The 16,027-nt window shown below is 45.9% G+C and overlaps 1 protein-coding gene across 1 annotated transcript in view; it reads left to right on the top strand.

Annotated features, from left to right (window-relative positions):
- crb (cell polarity complex component crumbs) overlaps positions 1-7,471 on the top strand; it is a 275,406-nt gene extending 267,935 nt beyond the window's left edge. The window contains exon 27 of the mRNA XM_077650465.1: positions 118-7,471. Within this exon, the coding sequence (XP_077506591.1) occupies positions 118-345 (228 nt within the window). The 3' untranslated portion in view covers positions 346-7,471. The remainder of the gene's footprint in view (positions 1-117) is intronic.
- The last annotated feature ends 8,556 nt before the right edge of the window (positions 7,472-16,027 follow it).

Here is a 16,027-nt window from a genome sequence, read left to right as displayed (position 1 = left end):
AAGTTGTGATAAATACCTAAGCTTCTTTTCCTGCTTTCCAAAGTGATTTGGCAGCAGTGTTGTCCACATCATTGGTGAGGCACACACTTACTTTCGCATGCGACGTGCCCTATGCAGGTGAGCAGCGCTTCGCTAGACAGCACAGACTTGAAGCTGGTGATTGGCCTGACGGTGGCCTGCGTGTTCCTGCTGGCCTTCATCGTGGGGGCCACAGTGTTCTTGCGCATGGCCAAGAAGAAGCGGGCCACCCGCGGCACCTACAGCCCCAGCAACCAGGAGATGTTTGGTGCACGTGTCGAGATGAACCCAGTCATGAAGCCTCCTCCCGAGGAGAGGCTCATATGAGCAGTAGTGTAGACTAGTTTTCCACCACCACCGGCTGCAGTACAGGGCGGCAGCAGTGCTGCTACTACCACAGTTTTTAAATCTCTCCACCCTTTTTTCATTCAGACGGCACTTCTACTTTAAGACTGGTTGTGTTTGTCGATGCGATGTTTTTATCTCCTAGCAGTTTCTTTATTACTTTGGTGCTGAGACCACCTCTGCCATGCTTCTGTCACCACAATAGTTTAAACACATTTCCAGTTTGTTGCTTTCTATCTGTTTTCTTTTTTGTGACAGCTGACCTGTAGAAACTGTGTATTTTTGTTCTGAGAGAAGGCTATTTTTACTTCGTCAAATACTTTTGGCATTTTTGGCCCGGAAATTGGGGCTTATAGCACTCATTCCTCATTTTTGGTGCTAAGACTAAAGCAGGGACAGAACTGTCACAAGTTCAAGCCTGTCTGGTCTCTGCCTGTGGACCATAGACTCTTCTTTTTATTTCTGGTGACAGAAGTGAGCACTTTCTTCTTTTCATGCTTTGGTACGCCGCCATTTCCCCTCCTCACCCATCAACTCAAGCAACAGTGCTTGCTCCAGGCTCCACATTACCAAACCAGCTGGGCCAACAAGAATGGAGCTCTCTATTTTTGAGGAATGATATGCTTCCTTCCTTACTTTGATACTTTCATCACCAGCTGCCATGATCTGCCCGTTGCTGTGGCTGCGGATCCCAGCAGCACTGCATTGCCTACCTCTCAATTCAACCACGTGTGGTGCGCCCAGACAAAGCAGCTATGACCAGTGCCCAGGTACCAAACACGTGTGTGCACTGCGTTTTTCTCTTCGAGACACTACAGTGACGTTGTGCCACGTAGCATGTGCATTCGTCGAGTGGAAGTGACTGCGATGAAGATTTGGTCTGCAGAGTTTTTCCGGGATGCACAACAACTTGGAGGAACTTGAGCCAAGTTGGCTGCGTGCAGAAGACTGTGACAAAGGATTGAACTCTGCCACATAGACTGCCTTGGCTTAAGAGTTCCTATGGGGCTACGAGTAGAGTTGCCTTTGAAGCGAAGCCTGTTTGTTATGCTGCCAGTGTTGTTGCTTTGGAGTGAGAATTAATGGTGGATACGGGACCTTTTACCGTGGTCCTGTCAGCCCTGCCCATTTCTTTGCACACCAACAGTGCCACTCATTTGTGTCACATGGATTGGAATTTTCTTTGCCCTGGTATTTTGGCAGACCAGAGAAATGACCTTTCAGCCAGTGCAACAATGCCCCATGTCAGCACGTCGATTCACTATAGCTTGTTGGAGGAACTTCTGAAGGAAGACTGTTACTCCATTGAAGCACGTTTTCATACATACTGCAGTCTTATATTTCCATTCACCTCAGTGTGTGACCTAGAACGGTGAGCTAGAAGGTTGATGTTGCTTATGTGCTTTTCCTCATTCCGTCCAGTGCACTCATGTGCGAATCCTGCCAAAGCGCCTATAAGATTTTAGCTTTATATGGATACTGATGTTTGTTGTGGTGCAAGATCTGTTTTGTACAAAGCAACTAGATGAGTGCAGCAGCTAATGACACAACTGCACTTCCTTGTAGATGTGGCCATGGCACCTTGCTGGGAAAAACTGCAATCACAGGGCTAGAAGATGGTTGCAAAAAATGCATGGTCTGCATGCTAATTTTTGAGGCACATGATGTATTTCGTTTCTCAAGTGCAGAATTTTTACTGCAAGAACACAGGCATCAGTGCAAGGACTAGACATGCAGAGGATCCTGAGCCACAGTTTTGAATTCAAACAGTAGATGAACGAGATCCTCACGTTAGAATATATAATGGCTGAAATGCATAAGATAAGATACGTTATCCCAAATATTTCTTGTCTGTTTGGCATCGTAAATGTTTAAGACTGTAGTGACAGATGATATGTAGAGGTCACCCTTTATAAATTCTCTTGCTCTCGCACACCACTTGAGCTGCTGTTTGCTTTGTTGTCGCTCGTCGTTTCTTCATGCATGTGCCCTGTGTTCCTGGTTCTGTCTAGTAGCAAGTTATTTGTTGTGCATGCAGCATGATACAGTCGACGACTGATTTTTCGGACCCTCTAGGGACCGCGAAAACGACCGAAAAATCAGGCAGTCTGGAAAATCAAATTTCACCGAAAAAAAAATCACGAACTTATTGCTATTATGCTGGAGGAAGCGGTCAGTTGTGTTGCGCAAATTCTAAAGCTCCTAATGACTAAATTTCATCGCGCGACACGTGCACAGAAGGCGGGCGGCGACCACTTTCATGAGCTCGGCCTGGCTGTGCTGCCTTCGGCATGTCGCCGATGAACGCACGGGAAATATCCCGCGGGAAATAGCCGCAACAGGAAATATCTCTGCTGGTGCCTTCAGCACAGGTGGTAACACTTGTAACCTAAATGCACATGTTAACCTAAAGGTTGTAACCTAAAGGCAATTGTAACCTAAAGGCACATGTTGCAACTTTTTGAACGTAGTTTAGCTGGAAAAAAGAAAATGATGAATTAACTTGTCAAACCACTGGAAGTTGAGTGTTGCTTGCTAGCAAAACCACGTTCAGAAAAACATTTGCTATTGTAGCAGACCAGCGCTCGGAGAGTCTTTGTCGTGCAGTATTCTTGTTTATGCGATAATTATCATGGCATGATAAGGTGTAGCATGTGTGCTGAGTTACCTTTGAAAAGGTAATAGCACTTGCTGAATAGCTATCGTGCATGTTCTCGTGCTGTGCAGTATCTGGTTTACATTCACTACTCTTTGTAGGGTAAGCAAATAAGAAATGTCTTGTTATCTGCATTACCTATTTCAAGGAACAAGCATGAAGGCATCATAATTTTCTCAGCATCACTGTTGTAATTCACTTGTTCCAGCGTAAACTTGAATCTCAGTTGCTGCTGTGTGCATTTGGCGAGATGTGTGTTGCTACGTATGGAAAAATCTGTTCTGAGTAGTGACAAGAACAAAGCCTCTTCAGAATTGTGCAGCTTGTCTCTACGGATCTAAAAACTGCCATGAATGTTAAGTTTTTTGTTGAGCCCATAGCCTTTATTTTGCCAAAGACATCCATTCCACTAGAAACTGAAAAGGCATGAATCCTGTTCTTCCGTTTGCTTCTTTATCAAGAATCTTGCTGCTCGAGCTCAACACTTAAACAGCACACGTGCCCATTTTAGCAGCTTACCTGCCAAGTGGCATGCTTTTTGTGTGCATGTGTGTGTGATAGTGTCTTCACTGAGACCCTGCCAGTGATTATAATACTTCTGTAATTGCTCAGGGAGGTTCCAAAGCTGTCTTTTTTGTGTGTGTGCATGTTGTAACCGTGCTTGCTTCATAGTACTTGCAGTGAAACTCCTTCGAAGTTGGGCATGTTTGGGCCAGTTGTTCTGAAAGAGTATAAAAGCATTCTGCTTCAATGATTGTGTAGGTCAGTCAAAACTGTTTGCACATTTTTGCCAGGTGAGGTCTGCATAGCAATTATTTTTTTCTTAAATGGCCATGGCAGAGGTGAACAGCTTCCTGCCACAGGTTGTGCATTCGTGTGTTCTTTTGCCTTTGTGTGTGGCTACGCTATTACTTGCACAACCGAGGATTTTAGCTGTGTTGCGTGCAGTTATTGTGAAGGTACAAAGTTGTTCTGGAGCATGCACACGTGGTGGTACAGTGCAGGCTGATTAGAGCTCATTTTAACTCTCCTAATGGAGCTTAGCTTTCAAACGGTCTCCAAACTAGATAGCTTTGCTAGAAGTTGTAGCCCAATTTTGGAGGCTGGTTAATAAAAATGTAGTTCACCTGAGCAAACTAGCATTTTGCATTTAGTTTCTATACGCACATAGTCTGCAACAACAACTTGTGTTTACACAAGGAGTATGCCATATTGGTCAGTGCAGCGGATATTCCTGTGTCAGCTTCCAAGAGAGATTGAACAAATGCATTGAAATGCAGCTGGCACACACCCTGTGATGAATTTTGTGCAGTTTAGTTCGAAAGAGGACCAAGAAAGACTGTCGGCTACATGGCATTCACTCATTGAAGAAAGCAATTTTTTGTCTGAATCTAGCGAATTGAACAGTGTTTGCTCGACACTTTTGTGCGTGCAGTAAACTGCACAGGCACTTGCACACACATGCACAAACTGCACAGGCACGTGCACACACATGCACATGGGCACTGTTGTCTGACCATTCTACACTGAGTGCAGTGGGGCTGAGTGTGAACATGTCTAAAGTAGGAGACTCCGAAGCTATGCTATGTCACTCATGCCAGCATGTGTAATAAATGACTTTTTTTTTTTCTACACAAGCACAACTTCACACTACTCGGCCTGCTTTGAGCCCTCCGTCTGTACTGTAGGAGTTGAAAGATTGCATTCTTTGAAGATGTAAGCCACCAGTGTGATTGTTTATTTTATAGATACCTTTCTAGGTTTTATTCTAATGTGTAGAGGAAAACACATTCCAGCAATTTTGACTGAATGCAAAGGTAAAAGGTGTACAAGTTCTGTTTCAGCAGACTTGCGCATCTTTGTGCAGAGTGTTTAAAATGTGCAAGGTGTTTAAAATGTTTATGGAAACTTACTACGGGTGTGTACTATGTGCACTTGCATGTTGGTCTGGGATGAATTTTTTTCTTTAGCCTGGCACAGCACACGGAACTCCGTTGTTGCTGTGGGTATAGCCAAACTCTCAGCATGCTTCTGGCATTCTCGATTTTCATTGCCTAGCTGCTTCCTGCTAATTGGCTTCTCAGTCAACAGTGCTTTTACATCTCCATGTAAAAAGGACTTCAGCCGCCACTTTTGGTTGTAGTGGATAGCGCACTGTGTTTAAAGGCAAGACTCGGCTGGAGTATAAATGTAAATGCTTGTGGAAAGCAAGTTGCGTTTGCAACCACATGTGTTTGTACGGCCATCTCCAACAGCGAGGTTGTCAGAAGCATGCTGGATAAGAATGGCATAATTATAACCATCCCATTCCTTTATTTCTTTTTACATAGTTGAATAAAAGGCCCACCACTTAAAAGCAATTGTGCAGTATATAAACAAGTGTACATTCCAAGTGGATTGCATGTTTTGCATAGATTAAGTATGTGTGTTTTGTCATGTATTTATTTTTTTGTTCAGAGATGTATGAATGCTTTGCTTGGGCTCTGTTAGATTGACCCATGTCGTCGCATTCAACTGCCAAGAAGTGCCTTGATAACTCCTTAATGGGACTGCCAATAGATTTTTCTTGTTTTTGTTTGCTTTTAAACATGGAGCACCGTTTTCTTCTAGTTGGTGTTTGTGTGTGTGATTGCAAAGAAAGAAATTCTTCCTTCAGTTCGTAGAAGGTGTGGGAATCCTCTAAGGGTGTGCCGTAGGTTTCCCCTTGATGTCCATGCCTTACAGAAGTTGCAGCAGCACTGAGATATGTGTGCCTCGCATACTGTGCAGAGCTAGGATTATCCATCTGATGTCTTGCGTAGTAATTGGATCAGTTGTGTGGAAATGCCATGAGCCAGCGCCAGAGGCTGAGCAGTAAATGTGGCATCAGCAAATCTTTGTACAAGAAATTTGTGTTTGTGGTCACAAATATGTCATTATTTCGCTGCCCGAAGCATGGGTGTATGACTCACAAAGTGCTGCACTCCTTGTTTAGGTTAAAAAGTAACAAAAGTGTGCAATGACAGAACTCCATTGATAAGATCTGCTCATTCTACCACTCTTAACTTTTTTTATTTTTTCATCTTTTAAGGAAAACCACTGAGGTTACTATGCGTTATCATTTTTCTGTCATGTTGAGCAATAGCGTTTTTATTTTATTGCAACATTACTCGTGCATTTGTGAAGCTGCACCTGTGAACAGTTTGACAGCACATATCCTGCACAGGAAGAGACTCCCATCTGCCCATTTCATTTGTGGGAAACAAAAAAAAAACACTGGCTGCTGATGTTGCTCCTCACCATCAGCAGAAGCCATGAGGACATCATGCTAGAGATTCAGGGGCTATATACACACTGTTGGCAGCAGAGGAAACTTTCTTGCAGTGGGCATGTGGGCAGTTCCTGCTTGCTTCCTGCCAATGGTGAGTGGCAAATCCATTTGAAATGGGGTACTTGTGCAAATGCAGAACTACTTCCTTGCAAATGGCAAGGAACCAGTCACACATCTCTGAATAGGAAGGTGCTGAAAAAAACTGCTCCCTTTCTGCTTGTCGCAGGTATGTTTGCCAGTGTCTGCCAGGTCCTGCTGATAATATGGAATGACAACAGCCTGCCTTTTCCCCCTCCTCTATCTTGAGACTGCACCATGCATAAGTCGGCAAAGACTGGCTCCAAAGTAGCTGCAGTGTTTATCAATTCACCCTGAAAGCTGTATTATAATCAATGGAATATGCATTTGAGTCTCTTTGCTCTTTCTTTTTATTCTAGTTGCACATGCAAAAGGGGCATTGTATGCATGTATATGCCAATTATGCTCCGTCACAAATTGTTATAAAATTTAGTGCGAAATAATGGCCACTCTGTGGCACCAATGGTCTAAGCTTCTAATCATGTCGTTAATGGTATGTTACGACTGACGCCTTCGAAAGTTTCCCAGTTCTGCTATACAGGTGAGATGCATTGAATTGCATCTTTTACAGTGTTTTCAGCAGCATTTTTTGTGGCTGCTGAGCCTAGCAATAATTGTTCAGCCACTTGCACAAAAATGTCGACTTTCCTTAAAAGGACATTGTGCACTAACCATGCCCGTGACGGGCTAACCGGACTGAGTGGCCCATCACTAATGACGCTTTTGGCGCATCCTGAAAAACCAGCCGTCACTTGCAATGCATGAGTTCCTTTGTTGAGAATGGCATTTGCACACACGCTGTATCTGCTCTCGCTTCCATAGTAGCTATTGAAGTGCTACTCAAGCATAACCATTTTACTGTTGTGCTGATCACAGAAACATGACAAGTGCCTTGCTTATGTGCAAAAAAGTCCTTGAGATTCATGGTTCACGTACTCCCTTGGTTTTTGCACCGCGTGAAAAACAGAAAAGAGTGAGCTGTATGTAAGAGTTGTTTCCCCTTGAACTGTGTTAAGCCAAAGGCTCCCGAGAAAAAAATAAATAGCGACACTTATACTTGTGAATGGTGTTCCTCCTCTCTCTGTCTCCTTGATGCTAGTTTCTTGTGTACACATGCAACAAAATGGGCGTTGTATTGCGTTCAAGCCGCTTTTATTGCAATGGACGCATTTGCTGCTCTCGATGGCCAGCATCATGCTATTAAGTTTTGGCTGTTCTGAGGTGGTGTCCCAAACATATACGTTCCTTGTTGTATTTGGACGTGAACTAGCCTTTGTGGACATGCTCCCTGCAGGAGAGTCGCTGGAAATTTTTTAGAATGCCGCAATCCTCCAAATCCTGCTACCGGATTTGGAAGGTACATGGCTGCTGCTGCCTTGTGTTCCCAGCTATTAAACTTCAGAGTAGGTATAGCCAGCTTTAGATATATATCATGAATGAGCACTCGGAAGAAACAGGAAAGCCAATAAGACCAGTAAATGAAATCAACTTTTTAATGTCTGACTAATTAGCCATGACAAAAATTCTAGGACTTACAATTTTTTTCTTGTGATTAGCTTCTTATTTAGGTGACAGGTAAAGTTTTAGCAAAGGACTACTTTTTGTTGTACAGTGGTCCTGAATGTGGGCGGAGCTTCCCTGGAGACTAAAGTTGTATCTCCAGGCACGGCTGCGGTGAAATGGAATGCATGGTAGAAAATAGTGCATAAGGACTGAACAAATGAGGAACCACAAGGGCAAGTGCTACCCTAGAGGAACACGATACTCTGAAAGTTTCCATTGACTAATGTGAACAAAGTCCCTTGGTTTTGAAAATATCGCCCTTCTTTGAACTTTGTCGCCAGAGAGCCGTCTCTTACACTTCTTCCTTGCCCACCTCTCTAATCAGAGTTTTTCTGAGTGATGATTGGCTCCTCTGGCCATCACCTCGAGACAGGAATGATGTGTGCTTTGCTTGTTTTTTTTTTTTTTTGAACGTCATTTGCAGCCTGTCTACCACTACTTTTCACTGGCGCCGCGCGCATAAAGCTTCCACATGAAATGTCACGCCTCTCTGTCAAGCTTGATTACACCCTGTGCTGTCAACACTGAATAATATTTTTGTGGCTCGTACAGATGCAGCGCTTCGGTTGAACTGAGCCTGTATCGTCACCAGACGGAGCTGTAACAGGGGGAAAAGCAGTGGGCTAGGAAAGTTTTCAGATACCTGTGTATAAGGAATGTTGACACAAAATGGAGAAAGCGAACTAGAAAATTGACAAGCAAATATCTGGGCAGCAGTAGGGGGCAAATAAGCAATTATCGGTTAAGAAAAAGGTTAAAGAAACAGCTCTGTGGAAAACGGATGCTGATGAAATCGACACTGGGAACATACAGGATTTTTAAGCAGGAAATTGGCAAAGAAAATCTATTATAATTTAAAGGGAAGCTCTTTGTTGTTTGAGGCCAGGACGGGCATTTTGCGGACTAAGACACATAGAGTCAGGTACCACGAGATAGACACGTGCGTTGAGTGCGGAGAGGAGGAAACGGCTGAACACTTCATACTTTTCTGTAAAGGGCTCCACCCTACAGTGGAAAGCAGTGGGGCTGATTTATCCAAAGCATTGGGGTTTAGGGACAGTGAAGGGAAAGTAAATTTTAAGCGGGTAGCAGTAACGAAGCGAAGGTTATCTGATTAGTGGCTAAAATCAAGACGAGAGTAAAATTTCATAAGTCATGGCTTGGTGGCTATTGTTAGAATTTTACGATTTCACGTGTTTAAAGAAAATGGTGGATATATTGATACGTGCCACTGTAGAAGAAGTAGGAGCACCTGCATTCATAGAAAAAGATGGTTCTCTCTAGCTCGCGCGCTCGGACCACTTAGGGACCGCCGCAGTTTTACGTGACCTCTCTAGAGGTTCTCCTTCGAATTGCTCGTAACATTTGGTGGTGATGCTGGGTACGCTTTCCGACCACCGCACTCCGCACAGCATATCACTATGGACCTTACACCTGTTCACCAGCGACCCAGCCGCCGTATCCGCGGAAAGTCTCCTGAATTTTGGCCCCTTCCCCCGCCCACCTGAACGACGCAGCCTCGGCCACCGATTCCAACCGACATGGCCACTGACACCAGGTCCCCGGCGCCGACCCAGCCTAGCCCGTTGAGTCCAACTGCCATGGCCACTGACACCCTGCCCCTGGCGTCGATCCTTTGCCACCCATCGCGTACATCACCATTTTTTCACGGTGACGTGTTCGAAGACGCTGAGAATTGGCTGGAAACCTTCGAGCGGGTCGCCCGCTACAACGGCTGGAGCGACGAGCGCAAGCTCCACAATGTATATTTTGCTCTGGAAGAGTCTGCCCGGACGTCGTTTGAAAACCACGAGACTACCCTTCCCACCTGGGAGACGTTTTGCCGGATTCTCCTGGCTACATTTCCCAACGCCGACCGCCGGGAGAAGGCTGAAGCTGCGCTGCACTCCCTAAATGAGCGCACGAATGAAAGCGTGCGCATGTACGTACATCGAGGACATATGGCCCGCCTATTCAAGCGCGCCGACCCAAACATGACGGATAAGAAGCTTCGCCATCTCATGCGAGGGGTTAAGCAGGAGCTCTTCGCAGGCCTCGTACGCAGCCCACCCCGCACTGTAGCGGAATTTCTCACCGAAGCGACCAGCCTGGAGACGACGCTCCAACAACGGGCCCGCCAGTACAATCGGGATATCAACAGCATTAATGTGCCCGAAACCTTTTCGTCGTGCCTCGGCGGCAGTGCAGACACCGTGCGCGAACACCTTAAATGTAGGCGTTTTTTCCTGTTCCACCAGAAGCAGACGATTTGGCAAAAACGTCCTCTCCGGTGGAAAAAAAAAACACGCTCCGCTGCCGTCGACGCCGACGAATCGCCCGGAAAAACGCTCCATGCGGGCCACGCTGTAGCGCTGACAGAAGTCGTCAGGGGCGAAGTCCGGCAGGTTGCGCAGGCACCTCCTGTTCCCGAAGCGCCGCCCCAGTTCGATGCCAGGCCCACATACGCATCCGTTGTACGTCGCACGGCTGGCTGCGGTGCCAGCAGTACCCCGACACCTGCCATGAGCAGCATCGGCAAATGTCGCGCAACCGCACCTGGCTACGGTATCACCTCGACGTCTCCCGTCAGTTGCACCGCCCCATATTATGCAACTGCACCTGCTACAGCTGAGCCACGTCCTCGGAAGCGGATTTGTGGCGTACACCGGACCGTAGGCCTTTGTGCTACCACTGTGGGGAGCTCGCGGTCATCTCTACCGAGCCTGTCCGTACCGCCAAGTTGGTCTTCGCGTATTCCGTCCCGACGCACCTTGTCCCCGGAAAGGTGAACGACGTACCGCAAGAGATTGCGGAGCATCTCTGGGCGCACCAGAACCGTGTTTACTCTGGAAGGTGCGAGTCCCGTTCGCCTTCGCCTCTCCGCTATCGTGCTTCCAGCCCCGGCCGCATGAGCAGTTCTGCTGGCCGTCGGTCGCGCAGTCCGCGTCGGATGGATGGATGGAAGGTAGGAGCATCCCCTTCGAAACGGGGCAGTGGCTGTTGCCACTATGCTAAGTTTTTTTTTCTTTCTTTTTTACTCTGCTGTAAGTTGTTAATACAATTCGCTATTTTCTTTAAAGAAACGTCTTCCTACACTTTAAAACTTATGTCACCTCTCTGCTTTTGTACCACCAATCCTCCAATCGCTTTTTGCTAATTTCCACCGCAGATTTATTTACATGGCTATTGTTATCTCTAAACCCTAAGGCTTCAGGAAGAGTGACTGTGCCTGCATCGACATCGGGATGGATACCATCGCGTTTTAGGATGAGGTGTTCTATTTTTTTTATGGGGGATTTAACGTCCCAAAGCGACTCGGGCTATGAGGGACGCCGTAGTGAAGGGCTCCGGAAATTTCGACCACCTGGAGTTCTTTAACGTGCACTGACATCGCACAGCACACGGGCCTCTAGAATTTCGCCTCCATCGAAAATACGACCGTCGCGGCCGAGATCGAACCCGCGTCTTTCGGGCCGGCAGCCGAGCGCCATAACCACTCAGCCACCGCGGCGGCTGAGGTGTTCTATTGTTTCTACAGATTTACCACACACAGCACATACATGTGTCATCTTCGTTAAATTTTTTTCTGTAGCTGCGCGTTCTAAGACACCCTGACCTAGCTTCAAAGAGGAGGGCACTGCCGCTTGAGATCATAAAACGTTTCCTTCCTGATCTGCTTTTTCCAGCATCGATATAGTTCTACACTATGCTTCTTTTCCATTGAATCTATCCAATTTTTACCTTCGACGTTTTTAACCTGTCGTTTAATGCTTTTTCTTTCTCCTTCCTCGTCTCTGGCAAACTTACTGGCCAGCTTTCTAGTTCGTTTCCGCCACTATGTGTCAACGCTTTTTCTGTACAGTTATTTAAATACCTTAGCTGCCCGCCGGTTATCATCCAATTTCCTCAGGCGTTCCTCGTATGGTACTTTACTCTGAGCTTCCCGTGCTTCGAACGTTGCCCAGCCCATATCCCCCTGTACTGCCTCGTTTGTGGTTTTCCCGTGGGCACCTAGTGCTAATCTTCCGACAGTTCTCTGATTTACTTCTAATCGCGACTGAACTTCAGCCCTTCAGCATAGAACCGCATTTCCGAAAGTAAGCCCCGACACCATTATTCCTTTCCAAATACCTCTGAGGACTTTATACCTGTTGTACCCCCACAATGCCCTATGTTTCATTATCCCGGCAGCTCTTCGCCATTTTGCTATGAGAAACTGTTCGTGCTTTTCCGTGTACATATGCCCGTTGTTTACCCATACTCCGAGATATTTGTATTCGGCCAATCGGGGTATTTCATGGCCTTGTATTGTAAGCTCCTGATCAGTTGTGCTGTTGAAAACCATCACACCTGACTTAGTTGCGCTAAAACTGAAACCTAGACTGTCTCCTCCTTCGTCTCCACAGCAATTCACCAAAGTTTGCAAATCTTCCTGGCTATCTGCTAACAGTACAATATCGTCTGCATACATTAAACCCGGTAGTCGTTGCTCAACAACCTTTCCACCTAATGTGTATGACAGATCATAACCTAGATTGCTTCCTTGTAGCCTTCTTTCCATACTTATATAAAGCATGAACAGCAGCGGTGATAGAGGACAACCTTGCCTTAATCCTTTGTGTATCTGGACAGTTGTACTCTTAATTCCTTCCCATGTTATTTCAACTTCATTTTCTCGATATATTTCCTGTAGAAAATTAATTGCCTCATGACTGACACCTTCACCTTTTAATATGTTCCACAGGAGTTCCCTGTTCACGTTGTCGTATGCACCGCTTATGTCCAAGAAGGCTAAATACAGAGGTCTGTTTTCCGCCTTAACTATTTCTATGCACTGGGTAAGCACGAACAGGTAATCATCTAAGCGCCTACCACTTCTGAACCCGTTCTGAAGTTCTCCGAGTATTCTATTACTTTCTACCCATGACTGCATTTTTATTTTCACCGCCTGCATCGCCAGCCTGTATGTAACTGATGTTATCGTAATCGGTCGGAAGGATTTTATTTTCGTCTTATTGCCTTTTCCTTTATAAATGAAATTCATTTTACTCTGTTTCCAGCTGTGCGGAATTTGTTGATATGTTGTGACGGCCTCCAATACTTTTTTCAGCGTTTCCTTGCCTCTTGGGCCAAGTTCATTAATTAGCTTGATTGGAATTTCGTCGATCCCTGCTGACGTACATCTTGGAATATTTGCTTCCGCCTTTTTCCAGTTAAGATTCGTCAGTTCCACGCTGTTTTCTTTTGTGCGTTCCTGTGTTGCTCCCTCATTTGGGGTGATTACTCTAGCGTCTTTCTTAAATGACTCAGCTATAACTGACGAAATCTAGTTCACGGCGTCATTTCCCTCTAAACATTTTCCTTTGGCATCGTGAATCTGTTCCTGCTTTCTGTGATTCGCTTTGCCCAGCCAGCTTATATGGTTCCAGAATTTTCTTGGCCCCCCTTTAGTTGCATCGCGAACTTCAGCCAGCCAGCGATCAGAGGACTGCTTTATTTTAGCCTGGACGAGGACCTGCACTTGCTGTTTCTTTTGTCGATAAGATTCCCATTTTCGGCCTATTTCCTCTTCAGATAACTGCACCCTCTTTGCTTCTCTGTGTTTCCGTGATGCCAACCGTCGTTGTTCGATGGCCTCCCTAATTTCCTTATTCCACCAACTTCGTGGCTTCCTCTTTCCTCTCCAGCGGTTTACTCCTTTTACTTGTTTTATTTTTGTACTAATGAGGAGTTCTAACTTATTATAATCCCACTTTTCCATGGGATGTGTCTCTATTCTCTATTGCTTCCTCTATGCACGCCGCTATTTGCGCTATTTGTTCGTCACTTAATTTTCCGCACTCTGACTCCCCTTCATTTCTCTTTTGAGCAGGGCTCCAAACTGTAGACTAATACGTTTATGATCACTACCGAGGCTGTACTTCCCCTCTTCGTCTATTTCCATCATTGCGAGCTTGCTATACATCCCCTGCGAGGTTAAGCAGTAGTCAATGGTCGTTTGCCTGTTACGGGGTTCCCACGTGATATGTCCCTCACACTTAGTTTCTCTATTTACAATAACTAGGTTGTGTCGCTTACAGAAGTATAGCATCAACTTCCCGTTATAATCTGTGTATCCATCCAGATCCTCGATGTGGCCATTCATGTCCCCCCAACAGAATAATATTGGCGCCTTCTCCAAACTGCTTTATATCGTTATTGAGACACTTAACTAGATCCGTGCTCTCTTGTCTGCATTTGTCCCCTGTCCCTAAATAAACTACTCCCAGCCATGTCCTTTTACCGGCAATTGTACCCGATACCCAGACATGTTCTTTGCAAGTTAACTTTATTCTTTGCCAATTTGTTCCTTGATGTATCAGCATACCTACTCATCCCTTCCTCTCCGTTGTTCTGTTGCTCCCTTCCCAGACGTAGCCATCAATATATGGTGAGTCTTCTAGATCCCTGAGATGTGTCTCGCATAGCGCGTATACACCTACTTCTTCGTCCTTCAACTGCTGTTCTATCTCTAACCACTTCGCTCTCTTTCTACTGCCTTGCATGTTTATGTACCTGATCCTAGTGTTAAATTTCTTTTTTGTAGTTTTCTTCCTGGACCTCCTAGTGGCCATTTTATTGGCGTCAGCCTTCATTGCTACACTTTCTACTTTGCTTCTACCTACCCCTATGCCTTAATCCGCAGTGGACCCCCTAAAAAAGCTACTGCCCGGCCTGCCAGGCGCCACCCGATCTCGGCTCCTAGCCTTCTATTAAAGTGGATGCCATCTCGTGTAAAGCCTCCGCCAAAGCCTGCTCTATGCACTTCCCTGTTTGTCTGCCACTTCAAAGCCTTTCTCCTTGCTTAACTTCCATATCTCCCGATTAACAGCCACAACGTCCTTGGCAATTTCTCTGTTCCGTCCTTGCACTTCCGGCACTGTGCACACCACGATCTGGACTTGCTGTGCTATCGCCCTTAAATCGTCAACTCTTTCCGCTACTTTTGCGGCTTCGCCATTCAAGACATCATTTAGTCCCGCCGCTACACTACCAAATTGCTCTCTTCAACATTCTTAGAAAGTTCGTTTTTTGTTTCGCTCAGTACTGCGTCCATTTTCCTGCCTGGGAATGCCCCGACTGCTACCCGCTTCTCACCCTTTACACGCTCCATTATAGTTCTTTTGCACCTGCTCATATTTGAGTCACCACCGATAAGTACTTGGGTACTCGCTTCCTCCATCCTAACATCCGGTTTATTATGCCGCCTCTTATCTGTGGCTGCGACCTCATTCCTGGAAGTTATCTTGTACCCCTTCTCTCCATCTCCAACAGACTTCTTAGCTGCCACGCGTGTGCAGCTGTTCCTGTCTGAACCCGCCTGACCTAACTCCATATCGCTGTCCATGCCAGCGCAGGCCCCATCCACGTGGCTGGCGCTGGAATGTCCACCAATGTCACTTCGCTTGGCGGTGTCAGCCATTTTTGCGTTCAACTCACTGAGCTGCTCTTGGAGTTTGCGCTTCTCTGCCCTCTCTACCTGCAGCTCTTTTTCTAGGGCATCCATACGTAGCGCTAGGCTGGTGTTTGCTTCGTCAGCCCTGTCCAGGTGTGCACCTAATACGCAGCATTTGCACATAAAATTTGCGCCTTCGGCTTCCTCTACAGATTCGAACCGCGTTTCTTTCAGGTTCACCAACGTCTCACACTCCTTGCATTTAACCTTCAGTTGCTTGACCATCTTAGCAGCACTCTATTATTCCTACCACAAAATGCTAGAGAAGAAAAAAAACCACTCGCAACCACGTGCTCAAATGAAATTCTGCCTACCGCTAAAGCCAATCACATATAAAAGAATACTAACTACCTGTCTTCTACTAACTAAAGGAATACTAACTACCTGTCTCACAGGTGAGCCCTGCAGATCTATAGCTGTCAGCCGGAAAAGGCACGGCCGGTAGGTCACTGACCTGCTCTTTCGCGAGCACTTCACCTAACTAGCCCAGATCTAAAACTAGCCTAAATCTAAGCTCTCAAAATATTAAAGGAAATAACTCATCGATTTGTCGTAGTCACGC

The sequence above is a fragment of the Amblyomma americanum genome, chromosome 1 (assembly GCF_052857255.1).
Source record: "Amblyomma americanum isolate KBUSLIRL-KWMA chromosome 1, ASM5285725v1, whole genome shotgun sequence".
Lineage (NCBI taxonomy): Eukaryota > Metazoa > Arthropoda > Arachnida > Ixodida > Ixodidae > Amblyomma > Amblyomma americanum.
This window is presented reverse-complemented; position numbering and strand designations above follow the sequence as displayed.